The sequence below is a fragment of the Anoplopoma fimbria genome, chromosome 7, assembly GCF_027596085.1.
Source record: "Anoplopoma fimbria isolate UVic2021 breed Golden Eagle Sablefish chromosome 7, Afim_UVic_2022, whole genome shotgun sequence".
Taxonomy (NCBI): domain Eukaryota; kingdom Metazoa; phylum Chordata; class Actinopteri; order Perciformes; family Anoplopomatidae; genus Anoplopoma; species Anoplopoma fimbria.
In genome coordinates this window covers 14,927,289-14,950,304 of record NC_072455.1, presented here as the reverse complement: position 1 = coordinate 14,950,304, position 23,016 = coordinate 14,927,289, and the positions used below count along the sequence as shown (strand labels likewise).

Genomic DNA, 23,016 nt, shown 5'->3' with positions numbered 1-23,016 from the left:
TCAGTAATTAAATTTTATAGTGGCTTTTGCAGAGTTTCTGTGAACTGATCCAAATTCTCACCATAGTTTTATTAAAAACTATGCCTGAGGTCAATAAGATAACACTACCAAAAGACATTGTGTCCCTTTTGAAGTCCTGAGCAGTAGTTGGTACTTCTGTGAAATTGGGTCTGTGATGCTAATGCTCTTTGGTAGATTGCTATATTTGGGAACAAATGGCATGCACTGCGTTCCTAGGTGTATCACTGTGGCTCTAAAGAGACATTAGATTGTCGAAAAGCATTGATTTAACTCTTTTAATGTGAATTTTACTTTTACAAATACTGTATGTTTTTTGGGTTGAAGGTGTATAAAATAAAGCAAATATATATGCTGTTTTTTTTGCTGTTCTGTATTTTCTTGTGGCGTTTTGTGTATTTGTGTGAGTCCTATCTTTGCACGGGCATTTCGAACTAGCTTGAGCTATAAATGCTGGTATGTGACATTAGTCCATGCTATACTTGTCTGTATAAAAATAAACATGGAAAGGAAAAAATGGAGCAGTCATTTGAAATTTTGGAAGCTGGACAACCAATGAATGAGCACGAACCACTTACTTGAATTGAGAGGCTGTATGCTATTTGTATAGGGATAACCGCAAATTGCTGCAATCGCAATACGTTTCTGTATTGTCTTGTCGGCTTACATAGCTTAACTAGGTAGGTTTTAATGTATACATACAGTTGCAATCAGAAATATTCAACCCCCCAAAGATTTTAAGGATTTATCAATTAAAGTTTTTTCAAAGAGCAAGACTCCGCTTCGGATGACTTCTTTATGAGTGGAGTGATACATAAAATCAACACAGAAAATGCATGATGTAGTATTTGTGTGTAACATATATTTTGTTAAGATAGCCATGTCACAATTATTCAACCCCTATATAATATTGTTTTTAAAGCTGTCTGACAGTTTTTATGGCCTAAAGTGGAGTTGAAACATAATTAAGCCTTTGGGAACTCTATAATGATCCTTCATTTGCTTCAGCTGTGATGCATATATAAACCCCACCCATGAAGGTATTCAACTCGAGTTGCAATCATGGAAAAGACAAAGGAGTTTCCACAAAGCTGAGAGGAGATTATTTCATCACACCTGAAGGGCCTTGGGTATAAAAAGATTTCCAAAAAATGTAATATTCCAAGAGACACCCTTGGGAGCATTATAAGGAAGTTCAAAACTTATGGAACAGCTGCAAACCTGCCTGGCCGTGGAAGAAAGCCCAACATTTCATCAAGGGCCCTACAGGATGACCTGATGAAGGCTGGTACAAGTGCTTCAGTGGCAACTATAAGACGTGCACTGATTAAACAAGGACTTCATGGCCGGACTCCAAGACGCACTCCACTCTTGACCACAAGGAACATCAAAAGTCGACTAGAATATGCCAGGAGGAATTTGGATAAGACTACATAGTTTTGGGAGACAGTTCTATGGACTGATGAAACCAAACTGGAACTGTTTGGACATATGGACCAGCGGTATGTCTGGCGTGCGAAAGGCCAGGCTTATGACCAGAAGAATACCATCCCCACGGTCAAGCATGGAGGTGGGTCATTGATGACGTGGGGCTGGCAATCTTGATCGTGTACCTGGCATCATGGATTCCCAGAAATACCAGACCATTTTAAAGAGGAATGTGATGCCTTCTGTTGGCAAATTAAACCTTGGTGATCATTGGACTTTCTAGCAAGACAATGATCCCAAGCACACCTCAAGTCAACCAAAGCTTGGTTGAGAAAAATATCCTGGAACGTCCTGAAGTGGCCTTCTCAGTCACCAGATTTAAATCCAATTGAAAATCTTTGGTGGGATTTAAAGAAGGCAGTTGCAGCACGGAAGCCATCAAACATCACTGAGCTAGAGGCTTTTGCACGTGAAGAATGGGTGTAAGAAGCTTGTCAGCACTTACCGAAAACGTTTGTTAGAAGTTATAAAAGCTAAAGGATGCGCCACAAACTACTGTTGGGTTTGAATAATACTGCACATGCACATGTGTTAAAAGAGCTACATTTTTCATTTGAACTTCAAAGTTAAGTCAACTTCTGTTGTCAAAATAACTCAAATATGTATCCAAATTTTTTGTTGTTTAATGACGTTTTTTTGTAATTTATTGTCATTATCTTTCATCCACATCACTATAATGTCTTTTGGAATAAGGAGAGCAGAATGTCAGGCACGGATGCAGCGGAGAAGTTTTCGGCCTCTGTTGCTGGGTCTGCTGCATCGGCCTGACTGAAACTTTGGACGTGGTCGTTCCGATTTCGTCCGTATAGATTGTCGTTTGATGGGTATATTGAGGTGAAAAACTATGCTAAAAATGAGGTGAGATTGCCATAAAAAGATTAAATCCTATACTCAACATTTGTTAATTCAAGTTGTACATGATCCAGTATTTCTGCACAGTTGCAGATACTATATTACACTGATATAATTAGTATTATACTATTTGTAGAATAAGATTGCAGTGGCTGTAAAGTTGATTGTTTACAACTCGTGTGATCTAAACATTTACAATAACTCCAGAGCATTTTTAAAAAAAAATAGAAGCTTTGAAAGTAAAAAAAAACTAAGACATCCGGTACAGATCTATACATGTGATATGTTGTAAATTAAAAGTCTATGGTTTGTATGGTGCAGATATTTGTGTAGTTATAAAGCAAGCATGTGTTGAGCATTCAAAATATTTCTTTGCACATATATAAAGAAAACTGACTGATGAAAATATTTTTTCTTCAGAACAAAGGTCTATGTAAAGTCAGAACTTGGTACAGTGTAACACATTTGTGCAGCCAGTACTGTATACTTCACTCTATAGCCCTCTGTGTGTACTATGTAATGCATTCAGTGACCTTTGGTCATTGTTAGAACGAGTCTGGAATGGAAACACACACACACACACACACACACACACACACACACACACACACACACACACACACACACACACACACCGTGAATATTGAATGAACACTAAAATTGACTGTAGCTACAGTATGGTGGCTTGCCTTAATGTGGTGTGTATGTGCAGCAGCGTGTGTCTGTGTGTTTCCTCTTAACCAAACCAACACATTCTTAGGTCAATGTGTAACCTTCCAACGTTCACCTGCATCACTTCATCACAGATTGATGGAATGAGCCGAGAAGCAGAGACAGAGGGAGGCGGATGTATTTATTGAAGCAAATAAACGATGGATCGAGCGAGGGAGACTTAAGAAGCGGTAGAGAGAGAGAGAGGCTGTAGACGGCACAGCAGTTTCCACCTGCAAAAACAAGGCTTTTGCATCCCCGCTGCACTGCCTCAGACAGAGTGAAAATAATCTCTCTGTGATCGTATCTGACATGCTGTTATTACCTGCACTTATTGCACTTTGAGTCTACTAACAGATGTGCACCAGCGGCCACGTATGTCACACATAAATGCACACATCTTTCAGGAGGAACACATTTTTGTGTTTCTCAAGTAGAAACAATCAAAGCATTTCTCTGCTACTTGGGTCATTCAGTGAGTAATGTGTCACTGGAGAACGGTGAGTTGCAGGTATCCGCAACACAAACATCTTAACATGTTTTTCTCTGAGCTCCAAGTGCTCTTAACTGTTCTTAAAGGGGGAACAAAGGAAAAGGAAAAAGTCTTTGCTCAGAAGCAGTGTGAGGAGATTGTTAAAGTTGATGTCAACAAAAAGTTAAATAAAAAAAGTGCCCCCTCAGATGTTAGAGAGAAATTCTGATTCCAATATTTTTCCTCTCCCACATCCATTTTCTCAAAGAAGGCAAAGCAGCAGAGATAACTGGGTTATATATTACACCTTTTGACATCAGATAGAACAACACACACTAGTGAAGGCAGAAAGACAAACATCCATGTGTACGCTGCAGTAAAAGGTGGATGATTAGCTTAAATGGACAAACAATAGGTGAAGAGATGTCACAGTGGTACTGAAAGAGAAAGGGGAAGGAGAGGACAGAGGTGATTTTGAAATGAGTATAAGAGGAAAAGCAAGGGGCTCATCGGTATTGTTCTCATAGACCAGTCCCGATGGCGTTGGACTTTGTTCTTCTGCGGCACCGCCGGTCCAAAGCTGAGTGAATATGTTAGCCGGCCCACTAGTTTATTAGTCAGCCCCTTAAACCTCACTGGAGAGGAAAGAGGGAGAGGAGGAAAAGGCAATGAAGGGATGACTGAGAAGGAAGGGGAGTAAGAAGCAACAGGAGAACAAAAAGAGGAGCGATAGGAACTAAAGAGAAACAACAAAGAAAAGTGACAAGTGTTTTTCCAACATCACTACAACATATTTATCCATTTTCTAGTGCCTTGGTCCAACAGCTGCAAGGATGTGGATGGATACCAAAACGGAGGTGGAGGAGGCCAGCAGGAATCGTGCCAGCCTCAGTCGGCGTGTGGTGAGCGTTCTGCTGTTGTGTACTGGGGACATGCAGCACCTGGATAAGTACATGCAGGGTAGGAAAACTCTCCCAATACACTGCTACATCCCAACACGTTTTCTTGCTTCTAATCTGGAACCCAAGGATAAAATCTATGACCTTTTGATGTGTTTGGAAAACTCATAATAAATAAATGCTCAGTCTTTTCATAATGCGATTAGTTACAAAACTTTTCAAAAAGACAAGTAGCCAAACACTTGGAGGGTGTTAAATGCCATTATCATTAACAAATGAATCTGAAACGCTTACGTTGCCATTAAAATATACAGGTGTAATCATTACACAACACCCACGGGGAATTCTGCTGCACTCTTTCTCCAACATGAAACCTAACAATCATTAAAATCCCATCTTGGTTGTAATAAAACCCTGTATTGGCATCAAGAGAAACATGGTTTTGTTTTGCAGATTGCCTTTGAGGTTGGGAATAATATTTTTCCAAAAAGGTTTTGGAGGGAAATGCTGTCAAGAAAAATATGTTTCATGTTTTTCTTTCTGTGTCCTCAGACAAACAATTTGTGCTGCAGCTGGCAATGTGGGGCCTGAGAGGGGTGAGCAGGGTGATCCTAGCCAACAACCCGCTGAGCGGTGCTCTCATTATGGCCGCACTGTACTGGGCTTCCCCCTGGCAGGGCCTGCTGGGAACTCTGGGTGTACTGGCCTCTACGCTAACGGCTGTCATCATAGGGCAAGACAGGTGGACTGATATGCATACATACAGAAAAACACTCTCATACTAACGGCAAAGAAGCTCATAAAAGTGCACATTTGTATGTACATATTTAATGATATGTCCATCTTAAACCCACACAACAGAAAAATGTCCCTTTTCTAATAATCAAACACTCATTCAATTCGGTCTGTCTGCTTTGAAGCTGACCCTGTAACACAAGCCTATAATTTGCACCACCTTATGACTTACGTTGAATGAGTGTTCTACTTAAAATTCATGAGAATAACACCTCCATGACTGATGGGCCTGTGTTCACCCACACCCACTGCCTATCAATTCTTCTCTTAGGTAATGTCCTAATATTTACTCTATGCCACGCACAATATAATATGCTAATATGCAACCTTTTTGTTGTTGAATAATTCCAGTTGAGCTGGGGCTCCTGATGTTTTTTTTTAATCTGATATGCTGAATACATTTGGTGTCACCCTGGGGCAGGGTGTTTCATGGGGACACATAAAAAGCTTTTGTGTGTTTTTATCTTGAAAGCAATCTTGTGATCATGTAATGTGAATCTTTCTGTTCTCTCTATTTTTGTGTGTGCGTGTGTGTGTGTGTGCGTGCGCGCATTTGTGCGCATGTTGTGCGTGTGTGTGTGTGTGTGTGTGTGTGTGTGTGTGTGTGTGTGTGTGTGTGTGTGTGTGTGTGTGTGTGTGTGTGTAGTGCCGAGGTGTCAGGAGGTCTCCATGGTTTTAACGGCATGTTGGTGTCTCTGCTGATGGGAGTGTTCAGCTCTGCAGGAGACTGGTACTGGTGGCTGCTGCTGCCTGTCTGCTTTGGGTCAGCTATATGGTAAGATACACGGATATTCTATATTTTAATCTAAAGTCATCTCCTTACATTATTATCATTGTGAAGGAGAATTAGGGTTCTTGTGCCTTTTAGGTCACACAGTCTGTGAATAGCTGATGATAATTTTGAGTGCCATCTTTCCTCTTCCTTTTCTTACCTAATGAAATACACCACACCTAATTACTCTCTCCCAGTCACATCTCTGGTCTCATGGCTCTGAAACAGCAGTGCCAATCACAGTTAAACGTGATAACGGCAGCTCAGGAGGGAAAGTTTTACCTTAATGGTTCAGAGCGTCATGACATGAACACATCACCAAAAATCTGCAAACAAAGGAGTATAATATGGAGTATAATTTTCCGTCATGTAGTTAACCTGATTTGGTGATCCCATTTATATGATGTAATTGGACTGACATCTCTTGGCAATGTTTCTTTTGAATCTCACCTAGTACAAAAGGTCACATAGTTCAGTAATTTGCACACTGAATACTCCAAAATATGCCAATGGCCCTCCTCACACAACACCATCCAGGTGTGCCTCCACTTACAACATACAGTATGAGATAAATTGATGCCACAGTGAAGCCGTTTTGGAAAGGCTCTGCATTTAGTGTGAATGTGAACATGTGTCTGCAAACAACTTGTAAACCAGGTCCATTTCATTCAAAATGATCAGCGCCCCCACTCTCTCACCCCCTGTCCCCATCTCCAGTGTCTTTCTGTACAGTGGTCTCTCCCCGTTGTTGGACCGCTGGGACTTGCCTGTCGCAGTGTTTCCTTTCAACATCATCATTGTCCTTTACCTCCTATGTACCGGCCCAGACAACCCTTACTTCCCGCACCACACGGCTACGCCAGCGGGGCTGCAGGAGCACAATGGCACCAAGCTCATTGCAGTCGAGGTGAGGCAATCCAACGTTTAATAAATGTTTGTTGCCAGGAGGTTGCTGTTCAAAAACAGACTCTCAAATTATTATTGTCTCTCAGATCTTGGAGCTTGGTAAAACTTTTCCAAAGTCAACAAAATTATTTTTTTCCTCCTTTTTTTTCATAACCTGTGCAAGTCTAGAAAACTCATCTAAAAGATTTAACTCTACTATATTTTTTGAGTTTTACGATAAGTCAAGGTTTTCTTAACATTCTGTCTGTGTTTAAAAAACATTTCACCAACAAAGACCACGCTTCTTATGATTGCAAATTAGTTTGAAATAACATAATAACCATCACCAGATGTGATGGTGAATGGGGATGAGGAGGGTCATTATGAATACTATAATATAATATTAGTAATTAATCAATGTTAAAAAATGTTTAACAATTTGATATTCAAGGAGCGATTTGGTAATCCTAAAATCATTGTGGTGGCACAAAACATCCTGAGACAAATTATTAAAAGTGGTAGCAGTAAAAGTCTATTGTGAATCCAAAGTAACAGGTCAGATATGCTACGGGTTTATACTGCAAGAGTTTGGTGCAAGTATCTTACCACAGCATCCTACATTGGACACAGATGCAGTACAATGTACAAAGACAAAGTACAATGCTTAAAGTCAATGCATTAAGATACAGACTATTCCACCATTGAACCTAGACACCTGGACTCAAAATCACCAGTACTTACTGGGGTTGGTTACATACAGTTTAACTGTTGTTCCGTCATTTCAGTGAAATGCTGTAGAAACAAAGTTAAAAATGTAACGTGTTGTAGACATCTGAAAAGCTTGGAACTTAGATGGGTGGGGAGCCCTCCAGGAAGCCTGAGCACAGTCGAGGAAAATAAAATAAAACGAAAAGAAATTAGCGTCATGCTATGTCGTCGTCAGAGTAATATGTGACGGTCTGCAGACGCTTTGACCGGTGGTTCTGCCGCAGCCTCAGAGCTGTCCAAGTGTTCTCTGTGGAGGTGTTGAAGATACTGAGGTTAATTTGCACAGGCACCTGGCTGTATATACAAAATGACACATCAACATTCTAATTTATTCATGTGACCGGAACATACATGTAGTATTGCATCATTGTAGAACCCTGCTGTTTTCTAGTTGCGATCCAGTTACATCCAGCATTCTATTCTATTCTATTCTATTCTATTCTATTCTATTCTATTCTCAAGGGCAGATAATGTCATCTTTTATGATTTCACTATTTGCTAGTACAGCGTTCACTATGTTTTCTATGGCACAATTTTCACAAACTCCACACATTATGCTCCATTAGCATTAATGAAATAACATTGTATATTACAATTAGTACATTTTTTAAATTGCAGATTGCATAGATTTTAAATAATAAATCCAACAAGTCACAACAAAAGTTTAAGCTGTTTCAGTAAACTCCATAAATGATCCTTTTAACATTATTGGGCTGTCACTATATTGCATCCCATGTATTGTATGGTAACTATAGCCACACAAAAGTCTCACCTGCACCTGTGTTTAGGAATTTGTCAATTGATTGATTTAAGACCCTTAAAACTAAATGAATTATTTGGTGGATAATAGTTAATAAGACAATTCATTTCTGTTCAGTTCTTTTTTGTTTGTGTGACACATTTCCCTGCTCAGATGGGAAGAAAAGATTACCCAATTAGCATTTTGTCTTTATCAGCATTGCACCTCATCTGCAGGTGTAACTGAACAGAGACAGTCCATTTAGTCATATGATCACAAAAACAGGTGCAGATCATTAGAAGTCTCAAAGGGAACTATTGGAAGTGACTGGATTGTTTTTAAAAGACAAACACCAAGCTGAATTAAGGCCAGCTTTCCTTTGTGTGTCTGCCATGTTGCAGCCAGAGTGAACAAGTAACTGATTGGAGCATAATATGCATAAGATCAGCCAGCTATGACTCACCAGTTACCAAGCAACAGTTACAGATGGAGCTCCTGTTTGGAAAATATAATCAGCCCAAACTGTTTTAATTAACAATTATCTGTGATTGAAACTCATAGTGTTATGGTAAGGCAGATTCAAGATAAAGTGTCTGAGGTTGTGAGCAATATTCAAAACGGATAGTAGAGAGTGTCAGTCACGTTTCCAGGAAGGAAATATTGAGGTGGATTCACCTTTGTAAAGCCAGACAGAACAAAAACTAGCAATAAAACCTTCAGGCCTATATCTATGCTGCTGAAAGTCACCTTGATTAAAATGCAAGCTGTAAAAATGGATAGCTTGCTTCGATCCACCAAATTGAAGTGTATTGCTTTCGCCTTGAACGGCTTCTCACGAGACTTTGGCAAAAAGACTGCAGACTCTCAACAGCTGCTGCAGTCTGCCTTAGATCTCTGAGAGCCAGCTGGCATCTCGATGCTTAAGGAGCAACTGAATTTAAATCACCATGCTGTTTGGAAACAGACAGAACAGAATATGTGATCCAAATCAGAATAACTCTATCTTCTTCCAAATGTAATGAGTGTACATTAAGATTACTCTTTAACATTTGCGTATATGTATTGACAATTTACAGCTTGACAGTATGTGCTGATCACATGGACAACATAACCTCACATACAGATACAACAAACTATGCATATTCCTGTAGACATGTATAATGAACCACTATCTTCACTGCTCAAATTTTGTATTTCAGCAGCACTTACCATAATATTGTATTATGTCCAATACACGACACTGAAGATAGATACGATACCCAACTAGACCTGTAAGAGGAACTTTTTGTCTTCGGATTTATTTACCACGTGACATTTGTGTGTTTTAGATGCACAGTATGAGCCGGGAGTGTTGAGGGAAGTGTATTCCTGCTCACAGTGATTTGCAAACTGACTAATGTAGTTAGTCAGCGTAACCATCTCAGTGCTTTTAAGTGTCCTGGATCAAGATTAACACACCCTTCTATTAACAAGCATTGTGCCCCGTGGCACAGTATGTCCCTTGCACTAGATAATGACTTTCCACAAATTTCAGCCCCTCGGCCTCAGATTATTTCCCTCCTATATAAGAGTTTCTCCCTCTTTTCTTTTCCCTCCATCCGTCTGTCTCTCGCCTTTATAAACGCTTTCCTTTTCACTTCATAAATTCCCTTTGGTTTGTTGCTTGGGAGATCTGAAACCTCTAAATCCTTCCTTTTATGTCTTTGCTTCTCTCCTCCCCAGTCTCTACCCATGTCTCTGCTCTGCCATGCAATTATCCTTCCTCTGTCGCCCACATCCTGCATCTTCATCACTTTTTCAATCTACCTCTTTCATCCTCCTTTGCTCTCCTCTTTCCTATTTCAATTTACAATAAACAGTTTGTAACTACATTTTCAAGGACAACACAATAAAATCCCCCCAAAATTTGATACAGTCTCTTATGTGAAACAATCTCCTCTTCCTCCTCCTCTGCTTCTGTTTTTCCTCTTTCATCCCATATTTCTTTTCTATTGCTCCCCTCCTTTCTTTTCCTCCACCAATCTCCATTTCCTCTTTCCTTCTCTCCTCCTCCTCTCGTCTTTCCTCTGGTTCTCTCCAGAGATGGGGATGACGTAGGTCCTATTTATATTTAATGTCTTCAGCTTTCACTCTGCTGAGGAGGGCGCTCTGGCTGCACTACCACAACAGTGTACTTAATATTTCTGCACACTTCTATGGAAAGCACACACGCACAAAGAGTTTGCGCCGCTGCAATATAATTAAACACCATTTATGACTCTTGTAAATAACCGCGACAGGCAGGTGCACCCTTCCCGTCGCCATGGAAACTCTTCACTACCGACTGACTGTTGGGAATGCTGCCTTTGTGTGTGTGTGTGTGTGTGTGTGTGTGTGTGTGTGTGTGTGTGTGTGTGTGTGTGTGTGTGTGTGTGTGTGTGTGTGTGTGTGTGTGTGTGTGCGTGTGTTTAAAGGGGACATATGCTGGTTTCCAGGTTCATACTTTCATACTGGGTTTCTTCTTGAACATGTTTACATGCTGGAAACATGTTTTTATATATAATGTACCTGTATTCACCCTCTGACAAAAAAATCCCAGTCAAAAAAAGTCTTTTTGTGAGTGTGCTTCTGCTCTTGGATTTGTATACTTGCATATAAAACCTGTGTATAATAATTTACAATATGCTACATTGTGTAACTCTCCTATTAACTTCTCTCTCTTGCCCAGGTTACGCGTGGCATCCTCCTGGGTGTGGGTCAGATCTTCGCCTGTGGAGCTTTGGGGCCCTCCCTCCTCATCCTGGGTGCTGTTCTGCTCTACTCCCCCCTGCTGGCCGCCCATGCCCTGCTGGGATCAGCAGTGGGAACGTTGGCTGGTGAGTCTCCATCTGAGTGTTCACATGTCTGTGTTGGAGGAGTGGAAGCATTAGCAAGGTGGGAATGTTGTAGGCCATACCTTACTGTATTGACTTCATGCTATGGTTGGTGTCATTTAGGTTGAACTAATCAGGGTTGAAGTTTCACATTTTTCAGTGTCCATGGTCTCCACACATTTCCAATGTTGGTGAATAGTCTCACTGTATAACACTTGGCCTGGGGAGTACTTCTCAGCCTTTGAAAAACAGTTGTGTAATAATGTCCTTTGTGGCTCTGGAGAAGCTTTGTTGGTTTTGAGAAAATAACCCCCTAATGAATCATCACTGTTACGTCAGCCTGGGCAGGGAAACAACATTTATAATGAAAAGCCTGGAATAAGAAAGGTGGGTGTGGAGTTTGCAGAGGTAGGATCCAGTGTTTCTAGAGCTTGATATATACTATAGACTTAAAGTCAGATTTCTTTTCTACCTGCTGTTTAGATTTTTCACCATTCCCAAGTGTGTCTGTGCATTTTGTTATACATATCAGAGACAGTACCGGAAACAAGGGAGAGAGGGATGGTCACCGGGGATGTTGCAGTTTATGGTCAGCATCTCAACCCATAAACCACAGGGGCGCCCCCATTCTGTCTTTTAATCTGTCTCTTGTGAGCTTCCAAGCTCAAAAAATCATCCATTATCTCTAGCCTCTTACCTTATGCAGGGTCGCACAGCTGACTATGGGCAAAAGAAAGGGTGCCAGACTGACGCATATACTCAGACAACTATTCACACATATTTCATAATTTGCAACATTAATTGTGATTCCTTTACAGCCATAATATACAAACTTACAGTTTAAAGCCAAACAGCATCATTTCATGTTGTTTATTTTTAATTCTAAAGTATATGTTGCAAATGGCGGAGGGGAAGAATAAGCACTAAACAATAAATATAAAGTAATAGCATACTTGCTTTATTTAGTTATTGAAAGTATTATCGGCTGTCAAAGTTGCACAAGCCATCACAACAATGCTAGTGCCATAGTCCCTATCATTAACTTTTGCCTAAGGTAGCAGTATAAACCTTCCATTCATTAAACCATCAATCAGGACCTCAAATAGAATGCAGGCTTAGCTCCATGCATGGCAACTGTTACAGTACTTTGTGTTTTAACATGGTTAAAGTCTGGTGAGGTTTATTAACCCCTCTGGCAATAATGAATAACATAATGCAGTGCTTGACAATAAGGTTGCCAATTGGCAGCAATTTTGAGAAATTAGTAAACAGAGGCAATCCCTTTGTATCATATATTAAATAGGAACAGCAATCAGCAAAACCGGCACCCCAAAATAAATATTTTTATAACAATACAAAGAATATATTTTTTAAATAATGTGAGTCCTGTCATGGCAGCAGCTAATATAAATATAAAAACTGTAAGAGGGAGTGGCAGCCTGTGGGCATCTTCAGTAGACAGAGGGCAATTAGGTGAGCACTTATAACCACTGGCTTATATACAAACACACACACCTGTGGCTGTTTGTCGTGTGTGTATATTTGCCTCACTGTGACTCTATTCAGGGAGAGAGAATGAGAAATGCAAGGAGTTTAAAAGACTTCAGCCCCCTGCTTCCGTCTGCAGCTAAAAGTACAATACAGTGTCCTAAAATACTTTGATGTGTGTATGTGTTTGTGATTGTGTGTGTGTGTGTGTTTGTAGCTATGAGTCATACTGTAAGAAACAGAGGCATGGGAGTGAGCTCATACATACACATACTGGCACAAACCTGTGGCGTGGACACATGCAAACAGTAGCAGGCAGACACACACTGCTGTGTCAACAAAGTCTTTAAAGACACGTGACTGAAATGAGATTTTGAAGGCAACGCAGCTGATGAGAAACAACAAAAACAATGGGAAACAAACAACAGAGCAGACATGGTTTCCAATGCTATCATTTGTGCATTCTGTCTTCCTTGCCCTATCATTGTCCATTGTTCTCCACTGCTTATTTTTCTCTTAACCATTTTAGCCCAAATTAAGTCATGCTATACATCATTGATATTCCAAAAATCAGCCATAGTTTGATTATTTCCATTTGGATGATTGTAACTCAAGGCTCCACCAGAGACAATTGGCTCTTTTTAAACTATTTCAAAGAAACAAGGTCCCATTACATTAAGTCTGACTCCTCTGTTCTGGTTGCCCGGGAGTTTAAGTAATGATTAAGTTACTGTTACTTTGAATGTCTTAACGATGAGGCTTACAGTATTCTATACATTTAATATTGTCAACAGAGCTCCTCAAAGGCCCAATCAAGAAGTGAACCTTGTATCCTTAAGTAATGTTGTTGTATCCAACGCCTGATACACAGTAGCTTATTCCTCTGTACCTTAACATTCCATAGTTGTTCAAAAACTACTAAAAACACATGAAACTACAAGGTGATGTTCCTTCATTATGATGAACATGGGCAATGTAGTTACAGTTTGAGTCAATCACACATACGCTGTCTTGTTCACTAGAGCACCAAATGTGTATTAATCCTCAGATGTAAATAATCACCAACAACACTATTTACTCCTGTCTAAATAAAATTTGCATAATCTAAAGTACAGAGCTGTTTTAGCAAATTATGTAGCCTTTTTTTTTTTTTTTTTTTTTTTTTTTTTTTTTTAATGAAACTATATATATGTGACTTCTTCAGTATGAAGAAATGGGCTCAGGGCTGAGTGCCACAGACAGTAGGTAAATCCAAATGTATTGAGAGCCTGACTTTTATGGGATTTGTAGGCCATAACAAAAATATAGAATCATACCAACCTTATCCTTTTAAGGCTTTGCGAAAGCTCTACATTTTAGATACAGTCTTATAATCCTCTGTAAAGAACTGTGCAGCTTGAGATCCTCAGGCAGGTGTAACTCTGGGTCTTTTCTTCTGTCCTTGCCTTGGCATAATATGTTAAAGGGAAAATTCAGCACCTTCTATGTGGATATCCAATCAGGGCTGAATACATGTAAATGCACTTCCACACAAAGAAAGAAATGAAGGAGCGGAACACAGTAAAGAGTGGGAATAACTGATACAAGGTCAGATTCAAAAACGTAATCCTGCCTGACAGAGAACCAGAGGGGAAAAGAAATATCATTGTCAAGAGACATAAAGGAAAGTGTCAGATGGAGATGGTGGAGAGAAAAGGGATAAAGAGTTCAGGAAAAAGCAGGGGACATGAATAGAGTGAGGGAGGAAAAAAAGTGCCAGAGAGGGAACTGGGTGAAAATTGTTAATAAATATATCAAAGAAGAAAATACGACACCCTACATGATCAAGAGGTCTAACAGTGCGTGTGTGTGTGTCTGTGTCTATTAAATTGGCAACCATCTTCTTTAACACTTCAGACCACTAGTTTAGCCCCTGGCTCTGTCTTTCTTCATCTGTGTTACCTCCCCTCCTTGAACTTCTTTCTATTCTCTCTCCATCTCCTTTTAATCCTTTCTTCTTATCAGCTTTCAAAACCTCTCTTATCATTCTGTTCACTATCATCATTCTCTCCATTGGTGCTCTGCATTCATTACCCTTCACTGCCTACAAAATGGGGAGTGTAACAGTTCTCTGGTTTGATTTTTAGGGAAAATAGTTGATAGTGAGTTTACTGCAGTGTTGTTTGCCAGACTCACAAGTCATCCTGCAACCACACTGTTTCATAACGTGAAGCATAAATTGAACCAATATCTAAAGTGAGCTTTTTAAACAATCAAGTTATGTTAGAACAAATCATTTTAGATTTTTATTCATAATACTATATTGGAATACTAGGGCTGTCTTTGCTTTGCAATACACATACAATGCTGCTTTTCCATGTCATCTAAATGCATCTCAAGACCCTTTTTACAGGCTTCTTGTTTTAAAACTAATATGTGCTGTACGACAACAGAAAGCATGAATGGAACAATCAGTTATCACGATCATCATCTTTCTTACCACAGTCATAATTATAATCCTAATTGTTTTTCATTATGTTCACCATCATGATCATTGTTTCCATTTACCATCATCAGAAAGCATGAGTAAGTGTCTTTACTTTCGTCATTGTCTCAGTCATCTCCACTTTTGGTGCTGTTGTCATCAGCTTAATCATTTTTTTTCAAGGATGACGCTGAGGTGAGAGACCAAAGGCATTCAGGCAGACAGCAGATGTTTGGGGATGTGTGGATCCCCGATGACAGGCAGGGGAAATCACTGTGACTCTCTATTAGCAATCAGCCTCATCACCTCTTAATGCTGCCTACTTTAACTGTGAGAAGGAGCGAGAACGACAGAGATACAGTAGCATGGGCCGAGAGAGGGAAGAGACAATACATCGACTTGGGACAGGCAGAGGGTGAAGCCACATTTAGAGCTGCCACTCAAAGCATTGTGGTGTGAACCATTCCCATAAGGGGTTTCCAGAGCAGGATATCAGGGGCTTTATGTAGGCCAGAGCATCCACCTACTGCTGCATTCACATTATTGTAGAATAATTGTAGAAATGCATAGGAGTTCTTAGCACACATGATTAAGAATATAGGAGAGAAGAAAGGGTAAAGCTGTTGGAGAGGTCAACCTGGGTTCACTGTTCTTTAAGTAACTTTGTATTTATCATGTGACAACAGATATACCTGGTTTGACATCTCGTAGATGCAGCATCATAAAGGAAGAAGCAGAGGGCTCTCAGTCTGCTACCGCTCTTATGAAGAAAATATTTTCTCGGATGTATATTTATGACCAGTACTACATGGCAATGTCGTAATGTAAAACACACGTATAGCCGGGTTATGGGGGAAGGTGGAACCCTCAAAGAGAAAGAAAGAGAAAAAAAATCATGACCATTTCTTTTATTTGTTTAATAATCATTTTTGTTATGACAAAATGCCAGCGAAACGAATAACATTCCCATCAGCCTCTGCTGCACTTTGTATTAAGTAATAAGCAAATGCCTTAACTTTTTGTCTAGTGCCATCATCAGGTCTACATTTCATTATCTATAATTTGTATTCTTAGGTAAAAACAAAATTACAGTCTCAGCTGTAGTACTATTTATCAAACACACTGAATGAGATGGTGACTATGGTAACCATTACCCACTAAAAATCACCATGTTGGCATTGCAAGCACGTGAGCATGCTCATATTAGCATTTAGCTGAGAGCACCACTGTGCCCTAATACATCCTCATAGAGCCACCAGCATCTATACAGTAGGTTAAACAAGGATTTTATATAAGAGAAACTAAATGATAAAATACACATTCTTAGCACACATGATTAAAAGCATTATAAGCATTTACAGAGGAAGAGGTTTGTAGAAACAGGCCTATACAACATCTGTTTTCTGGATAAAGTTAACAAATGAGTCCACATAGAGAGCTATCCATTTAGCTGTATCCACAGTTTATCCCTCGTGGGCTTCAAATGACAGAATGAGCGATTCACCAGCTGAATGAGGCCCAAATGCAAAGTCAGCCAAATGCAAAGTCAACACTGGAAAACAATGCATTATGTGCAGTTAATTTCAGTTGTTCATTCCAACCTATTGCACTGACCTCCAGTTAGTCTGCTGCTATTCACTGTGGTTTGATGCAGGCAGCAACTGGAAAAGAGGAGAGGAGATATTGGGTTTGATATGATAAGAGCTCTCTGACTCATTCTATTAGCATAGACACTATCACACTGGGAGTGATTCAAACACACACATACACACAAATTAGAAAAACAGTAAAAAAAAAAATAGTATCCTCTGGGGCCTCACTCCCACAATGCCATTAGTCTTTAATGATACCCTTATGTGGGCGGGGAACGAGGTGGACAGCAGAGTGCGAGGGTGTGATGAAGGAAGCAAAGAAGGGACTGAGGAAAGAACTGGGAATGAGAAACAAAGGGGAAATGGGGACAGTGAACAGGAAGATGGAGAGGAAGATAATGAAATGTGGAATGATGGAGAAACGAGATGAGTGCAGAGGGAGCTGGAGTGTTTACAGGCAGGCTGCGGAAGAGGGTAGCTGTGAAAGAGGCAACAAAAAAACAGAGTGAAAAGAGGGAGAGGATGCCAGAGAGACACAGTGAGGAGGCAGTACTGGGGTGTGGTCAGTGTGTTACAGGACCAGACTGCTAAACTGCAGATCACGCCTGGTAATAAGGGGAATATATCACAAAACAGCCTGAAGGTCTTTTATGAACGATTAATACATGGGAGAAGCGTGGATGATCATTTTTTATTTATAACCTTCTAGTAATTTATTTTTTGTTTAGCATGGCTGGCTTAAAGTTTGGCTGCAATGCAGTGTGTAGTGTTGGGTTTGAGAGAGCTTCTCCTAACCAAAGTGTGAAAATGCAAATGACAAAGTTGTGACATGACAATTTAACCAGGCTATTTAGTAAAGGATGATTCCTTCCTACTCACCCAGGAGCTTAGTGTCTGTGTGTGTGTGTGTTAATAATACATAGCTGTTACAGCAAATACCGGGTTACTGGTGGTCACTCTTCTGCAGAGTCAGACAGTGTTCAGTAATTTTTCATGATGTTGCTCTTACCAAAGAAAGTAAAAATACATTTCTGCTGTAGGGGTCATGTTCCCATAAAAATAAATACTGAATATATCAGTGAAACTGTCAGCAAGCAGTTTTAAAGCTCCTGTCTTTCCGCAGCTGAACAGTGGCAGCTGCTCTGGGTGGGGCCACAGGGCTGATGGCCTCTACACACACACACACACACACACACACACACACACACACACACACACACACACACACACACACACACACACACACACACACACACACACACACACACACACACACACTCACAAACACACGCATACAGATGCAGTGTTGTCCCTTTTATTTTTTGGGGGGCAAGAAGCAAAGAAATGCCCAAAAGCGCAACTTATAGACGATACTCATCTCAACTACACAGGGTTACCAGTTTTATAGGTTAAGCTACACCTGTAAAATTGCAAGCAATGCAATACATCCAGCCCTGCAGTACATTACATATTTGTGAATTATAATGTGTCATAAATTACCAGATGAACCAACTCCTCTCTTTAGCAAAGTCAGAGTTGTATTGGAAACTATTATAAAGGTGATTTCATGTTTTAAATTTGCAATATTTCACATTATTTCTTTCGGCTTGTTTTGTAATGCATAAATTAGAAATGTGCATAAAAAAGGTGGATGGAAACTCACATATTAAAGAGAAACTTAGAGATAGTGTGGATTGTTTGAAGAGGAGAAATAGACAGGAGTACCAGCACAGTAGCAGAGCAATGTACTGCTGTGGACAGGGCACCTTTTTAAACACCAAATATCACACAATAACACAAACAAACAGATCTATTTAACAGCTCCCGAAAATCATCATTTTACTGACCTCTATTTGTTTAACTTCTCACCTTGCTGCAGTGATGTAGAAGCTAATAAAAAAGGGTGTGTCAGTACACTGTGGGTGAGGTTATAGGTGCAACAGGGAACACTTCTGACCCAACCCATCAGTGACACTGTGTATCTACTTTTGCAAGGCATTATGCTCCTTGCTGATTCTCAATGAAGCTTGCTGGCTTTTGCAGCTGAACTCAGTCGCCCTTCTTTTTCTGATGACATCGTCATTCTGCCTCACTTGTGGGGTGCAGCTAGTGCTTAAGGCCAGCAGAGAAAAGGTCAATGCTTCTGGCCTCAATGAGATTTATTTGGGTCAGCGTGCCCCCTGTGCAGTCTGCATAAAGCTTCAGCTTCATAGTGTAGTGTTTGCTTAGCACTGACATGAGACATTGACCTGCTGTTCACCCACCCGCCTCCTACATCAATGCTCTGCAGCAGTACACATGGGAAACTGGATGATGGAATCAGGACTGAAAAATGTAATCCCAAAATAAAACATTGATACTGAAGTTGTTTATGTAAGAACCAACATTTTAGGAACTGTGTAAATCATTTGTTATTCAACTTTAAATGTTCCTTATTCCTGTGATTGATGTACTCATTTCTCCTGTTACTCATTACAGTAAAAGACTAAAAAACCTGAAACCATTTATTTTAGTGGAGAAGTGAGGGCCTTTGTCAGCACTTCCCCTACTCAGCCCTACTCACCATCATCACACGACTACTCTTTTCCAAAGCGGAAGATCCAATAGACAAAGCAAATTAATTACGTATCAGCTCCTCCTTAGTGGAGCATCATATCCTGGAAACACTGTTACACAAGTTCTGTTTAGATATGATGAGTAGAGAGGGGAAATCGACATTTCCTTATTAGGTTACAGTGCATGCAAATTACAAGTTGAATTGAAGGCAACCCCACAACAGTGTGTGTCTAGCGCCACCAGATGGATGATTCTAGTACGTGTGTGTGTGTGTGTGTGTGTGTGTGTGTGTGTGTGTGTGTGTGTGTGTGTGTGTGTGTGTGTGTGTGTGTGTGTGTGTGTGTGTGTGTGTTTGTCTGTGTGTGTGTTTCTGTATGTTTGTGTTTCTGTATGTGTGTGTGTGTTTCTGTATGTGTGATTCCTAGATCTGTCAACAGCAGTGACTCTGACTTTGTAAAGGTTTAACTCTCACTGTTTGTGTGTGTGTGTGTGTGTGTGTGTGTGTGTGTGTGTGTGTGTGTGTGTGTTGTGTGTGTGTGTGTGTGTGTGTGTGTGTGTGTGTGTGTGTTTTACAGGTTTATCCATGGCGGTGCGTCATGATTCTCTGTACTCAGGCCTGTCGGGGTTTAATGGAGCCCTGGGCTGCATGGCTGTTGGAGGACTCTTCTTCACCTTCAGCTGGAGGACCCACCTCTTTGCCATCGCCAGCGGTAACACACAAGCACACACAGTAGTCGCTATCGATTGTGAATAATGACGATGTTAGTGATCTCACATATGACGATAATGAATTATCAAGTACAAACATAGCACTTATATAAAAAACTATATTTAATTTGTTCCTTGTATTGGGATCAGCCGATAACCAAAGCCCAGGTAGCAGTATCAGGAGTAAAAACAAAATGGATTTGTGCATCCCTTCGCAACACATAACTAACATAACGATGTCGAACTCTTACATTATCATTGTTTATCCCTCTTAGTTATTTCTCTGTTTTTGTCCAACTACTCCTCCAAAATCTTGTGCAAAAGAAAAATCCTGCAGGAAAACCTGCTTTTCACTCAGGATTTGTGTGGTATTACTTTCAGTCATGACATGTTGCACAGTATATTTATCAGACATTTGCTAAACAACAATCTTTTTCTATCGATGAATGATGGAGAACCATTGGAAGGAATGCGCAACCCACTCTTTCTTGAAGCCCCACATTTTTGTCATACTTAAAGCTAAAATTGGACTAACTGTGTAGTATACTTTATAGCTTTCTAAATAGTTTTTGGCAGAAAAACAAAAGCCATGTGAATATTTTTTATTAATACAGGTTTCTTCTTTAGATGAGTTAACCTTACTGTTTAGCAGGAATATTAAACCGACTGCAGAGTAAAGCCAAATCCTTTTGCTTTTGTCATTATTCCTGTCATTATGAGATGCGGCCACTAGAGGGCGACATAAACCAACAAGCTGCTTCAACATGCTTTGTTGTGTGTTTCATATCGCCTCTGTCCATGGTGCTGAAACACTCAAACGCAATGCAGAGATATATATCACATAGATACCAATCAGACAGGATTGCTTGAACAAAAAAAAACGTTAAAAGCCTACAAACTCAACCTTTTATGCACCTACAAGTCGTTTTGAACTTAATTGTTTCAAAATATTTCATTTAAATACCCTCAGTTTAGACTTAATGAGACTCAATGCAGCAGCATTGCTATGGCTGTTGTCTGTGGAATATATTTAAATTCACGTGATTGGCAATTTCTCTGTGCCAAATGGTTGTAATTGGTTGACAGTTCCGGTCATTTTGTCAGTAATAAAGCTTGATTTAATAGTTTTTTTTCGACTGGGCTGTCTTGTCTCATTGTGTCCTCATTCATGAATACAGACAAACTGACAACATTAAAACACATTAACATATCTGAAATTGCAGCTGAAGCACCATGGACATTAGTGCTGACCTGTTTGCCAGAGAGCTATTCACATTAGTTAAAGTGGTGTTAATTGGGGCTTTTAGTCTGTCTCTGTAACAGAGTAAACTGCAGCCAACCTCCGTACCTGTTAGTGTAAATACGTCAGCACCCTTGAGAAAAATAGAGAGTGAGTGTGTCGAAGATATATTAAGCCTAACATCTTCTCCTCTGCACACAGCCTTCCTCTCTGCTTATGCTGACATCGCTCTGAGAAATCTGCTGGGGACTGTAAGTACACACACCTCAATCCATGTGTGTGTGAAGCAGCAACACTGAGTAGCCTTCAAAATTCCTATCCATTTTTTTAAGTCTAGGATGATTCAATATTAGCTTCAAATTTAGCAATAGCAAAAGCGTGGTTGCAGAACAATATCAAACTACCATCTGGTGGGAACTATATATGCTGAAGGGTGATGAAAATGACAGAAAAGCATCAATGCACTTTCCTCTCTGGGCTGAATGCGGTAAGACTGCTTTATGCGCGACTCTCTTTCAGGATTTTCAACCAGTGTTTTGACTTTCTGGTATTATTTAATTCAGAATAGTAAATTGAACAGCAGTTTCACATAAAACAGCGGTGGGGCTGGTGTATCATAGACCTGTCTATTTCGTTTATTCTTGCCGAGGCAGACTGTAGTGCAAAATGTAGAATACTGCAGATAAACAGGCTTCATTATACAGTGGATTTTTTTTCCAAATGTAGCATTTACATGTCTATTACTGTAGTTATTGAATTAGTTAAAACACATACTATCTTTTTTAGCCCTTTTCAACATAACAGGAGAAGGAGGCTAATGCTTAAACTCTTTAACAAATGTTACATGTGTAGCCTATTCTCTCTCAAGCTGTTGTACTTCACTCTCTCTTTTTCATTAAAATCTCTCCCTTTCTTTCTCTAGGTTGGTCTCCCAGCATGCAGTTGGGCAGCAACTCTGACAGCTACTCTGATGTTGCTGCTGACCGGCAGTTTAGCAGTATACCGCATCCCTATTGGTCAAGTCATGGCCCCTGAACGCAACTTGCTCTCCCGCAGCCAATGGGAAGCTGGGAAAACTGCAGACAGGGAGAGCACTGATGTGTAACGTATTACACTGTACTAGAACTTTTAACTTCTCCATAGGATGAACTGGACCAAACATAGAAACTCTTTTATTGTAAACACTTTATAAATAGATTTTTTTGAAAAAATGAACCCCCATTCCACAATAGGCTCTCAAATGACTCTAGAAAAATGTTTTTTACACTTTGAGGAAGCCTACACTACACATTTTGTCCAAAATGTGGCAATGTATGTTCAGCAGCGAAATAATGAAAATGTTTGAGGTATCCCAGTTGTTATATAAGCCTCTGTAAATAAGTTTTGCCATTTCGTTTTTTTCAGGAAGTAAATTTTACTTACCATGACCCTCAAAAAAGCCAAATAAACAGCCGTTTAAGGGGAAAGAAAGCGTCTTTTAATAGGCATGAAATCAACAAAGTCAGTTAAAAAAAAAAATCATTCTTTTGAACTGTTATTGGCAATTAAAAACACAAACTTAATTCAACAGTAGTTATTTTTAACCCCTTCATTACCCTGCATAGACATACTACGACAAAGCACGCACTGGGACTCATTGTAAAAACAGACATGAACACGTATCTAAATGCAGGCAGACAGTGAGTACACACAGATGACATGTGATGCTTTTCTGCAA

At 39.9% G+C, this 23,016-nt stretch overlaps 1 protein-coding gene across 1 annotated transcript; it reads left to right on the top strand.

Moving 5' to 3' along the window:
* The first annotated feature begins 4,374 nt into the window (after positions 1 to 4,374).
* On the top strand, positions 4,375 to 23,016 carry si:dkey-183c6.7 (urea transporter 2). The gene is made up of 8 exons (XM_054601805.1): positions 4,375 to 4,501; positions 4,993 to 5,182; positions 5,882 to 6,010; positions 6,725 to 6,914; positions 11,107 to 11,254; positions 19,927 to 20,061; positions 21,501 to 21,550; positions 22,222 to 23,016. The coding sequence occupies exons 1-8, from the start codon at positions 4,375 to 4,377 to the stop codon at positions 22,402 to 22,404; spliced, it is 1,152 nt and encodes a 383-aa protein (XP_054457780.1). The 3' UTR covers positions 22,405 to 23,016.

What these genes read in the sequence shown, in the direction of transcription:
- si:dkey-183c6.7 (XM_054601805.1), top strand. Translation starts at nt 4,375, where the DNA reads ATGTGGATGGATACCAAAACGGAGGTGGAGGAGGCCAGCAGGAATCGT. An exon ending in AGCAGTGGGAACGTTGGCTG is followed by an intron (nt 11,255 to 19,926) that starts GTGAGTCTCCAT and finishes TGTGTTTTACAG; the next exon opens with GTTTATCCATGGCGGTGCGT. An exon ending in TGAGAAATCTGCTGGGGACT is followed by an intron (nt 21,551 to 22,221) that starts GTAAGTACACAC and finishes TTCTTTCTCTAG; the next exon opens with GTTGGTCTCCCAGCATGCAG.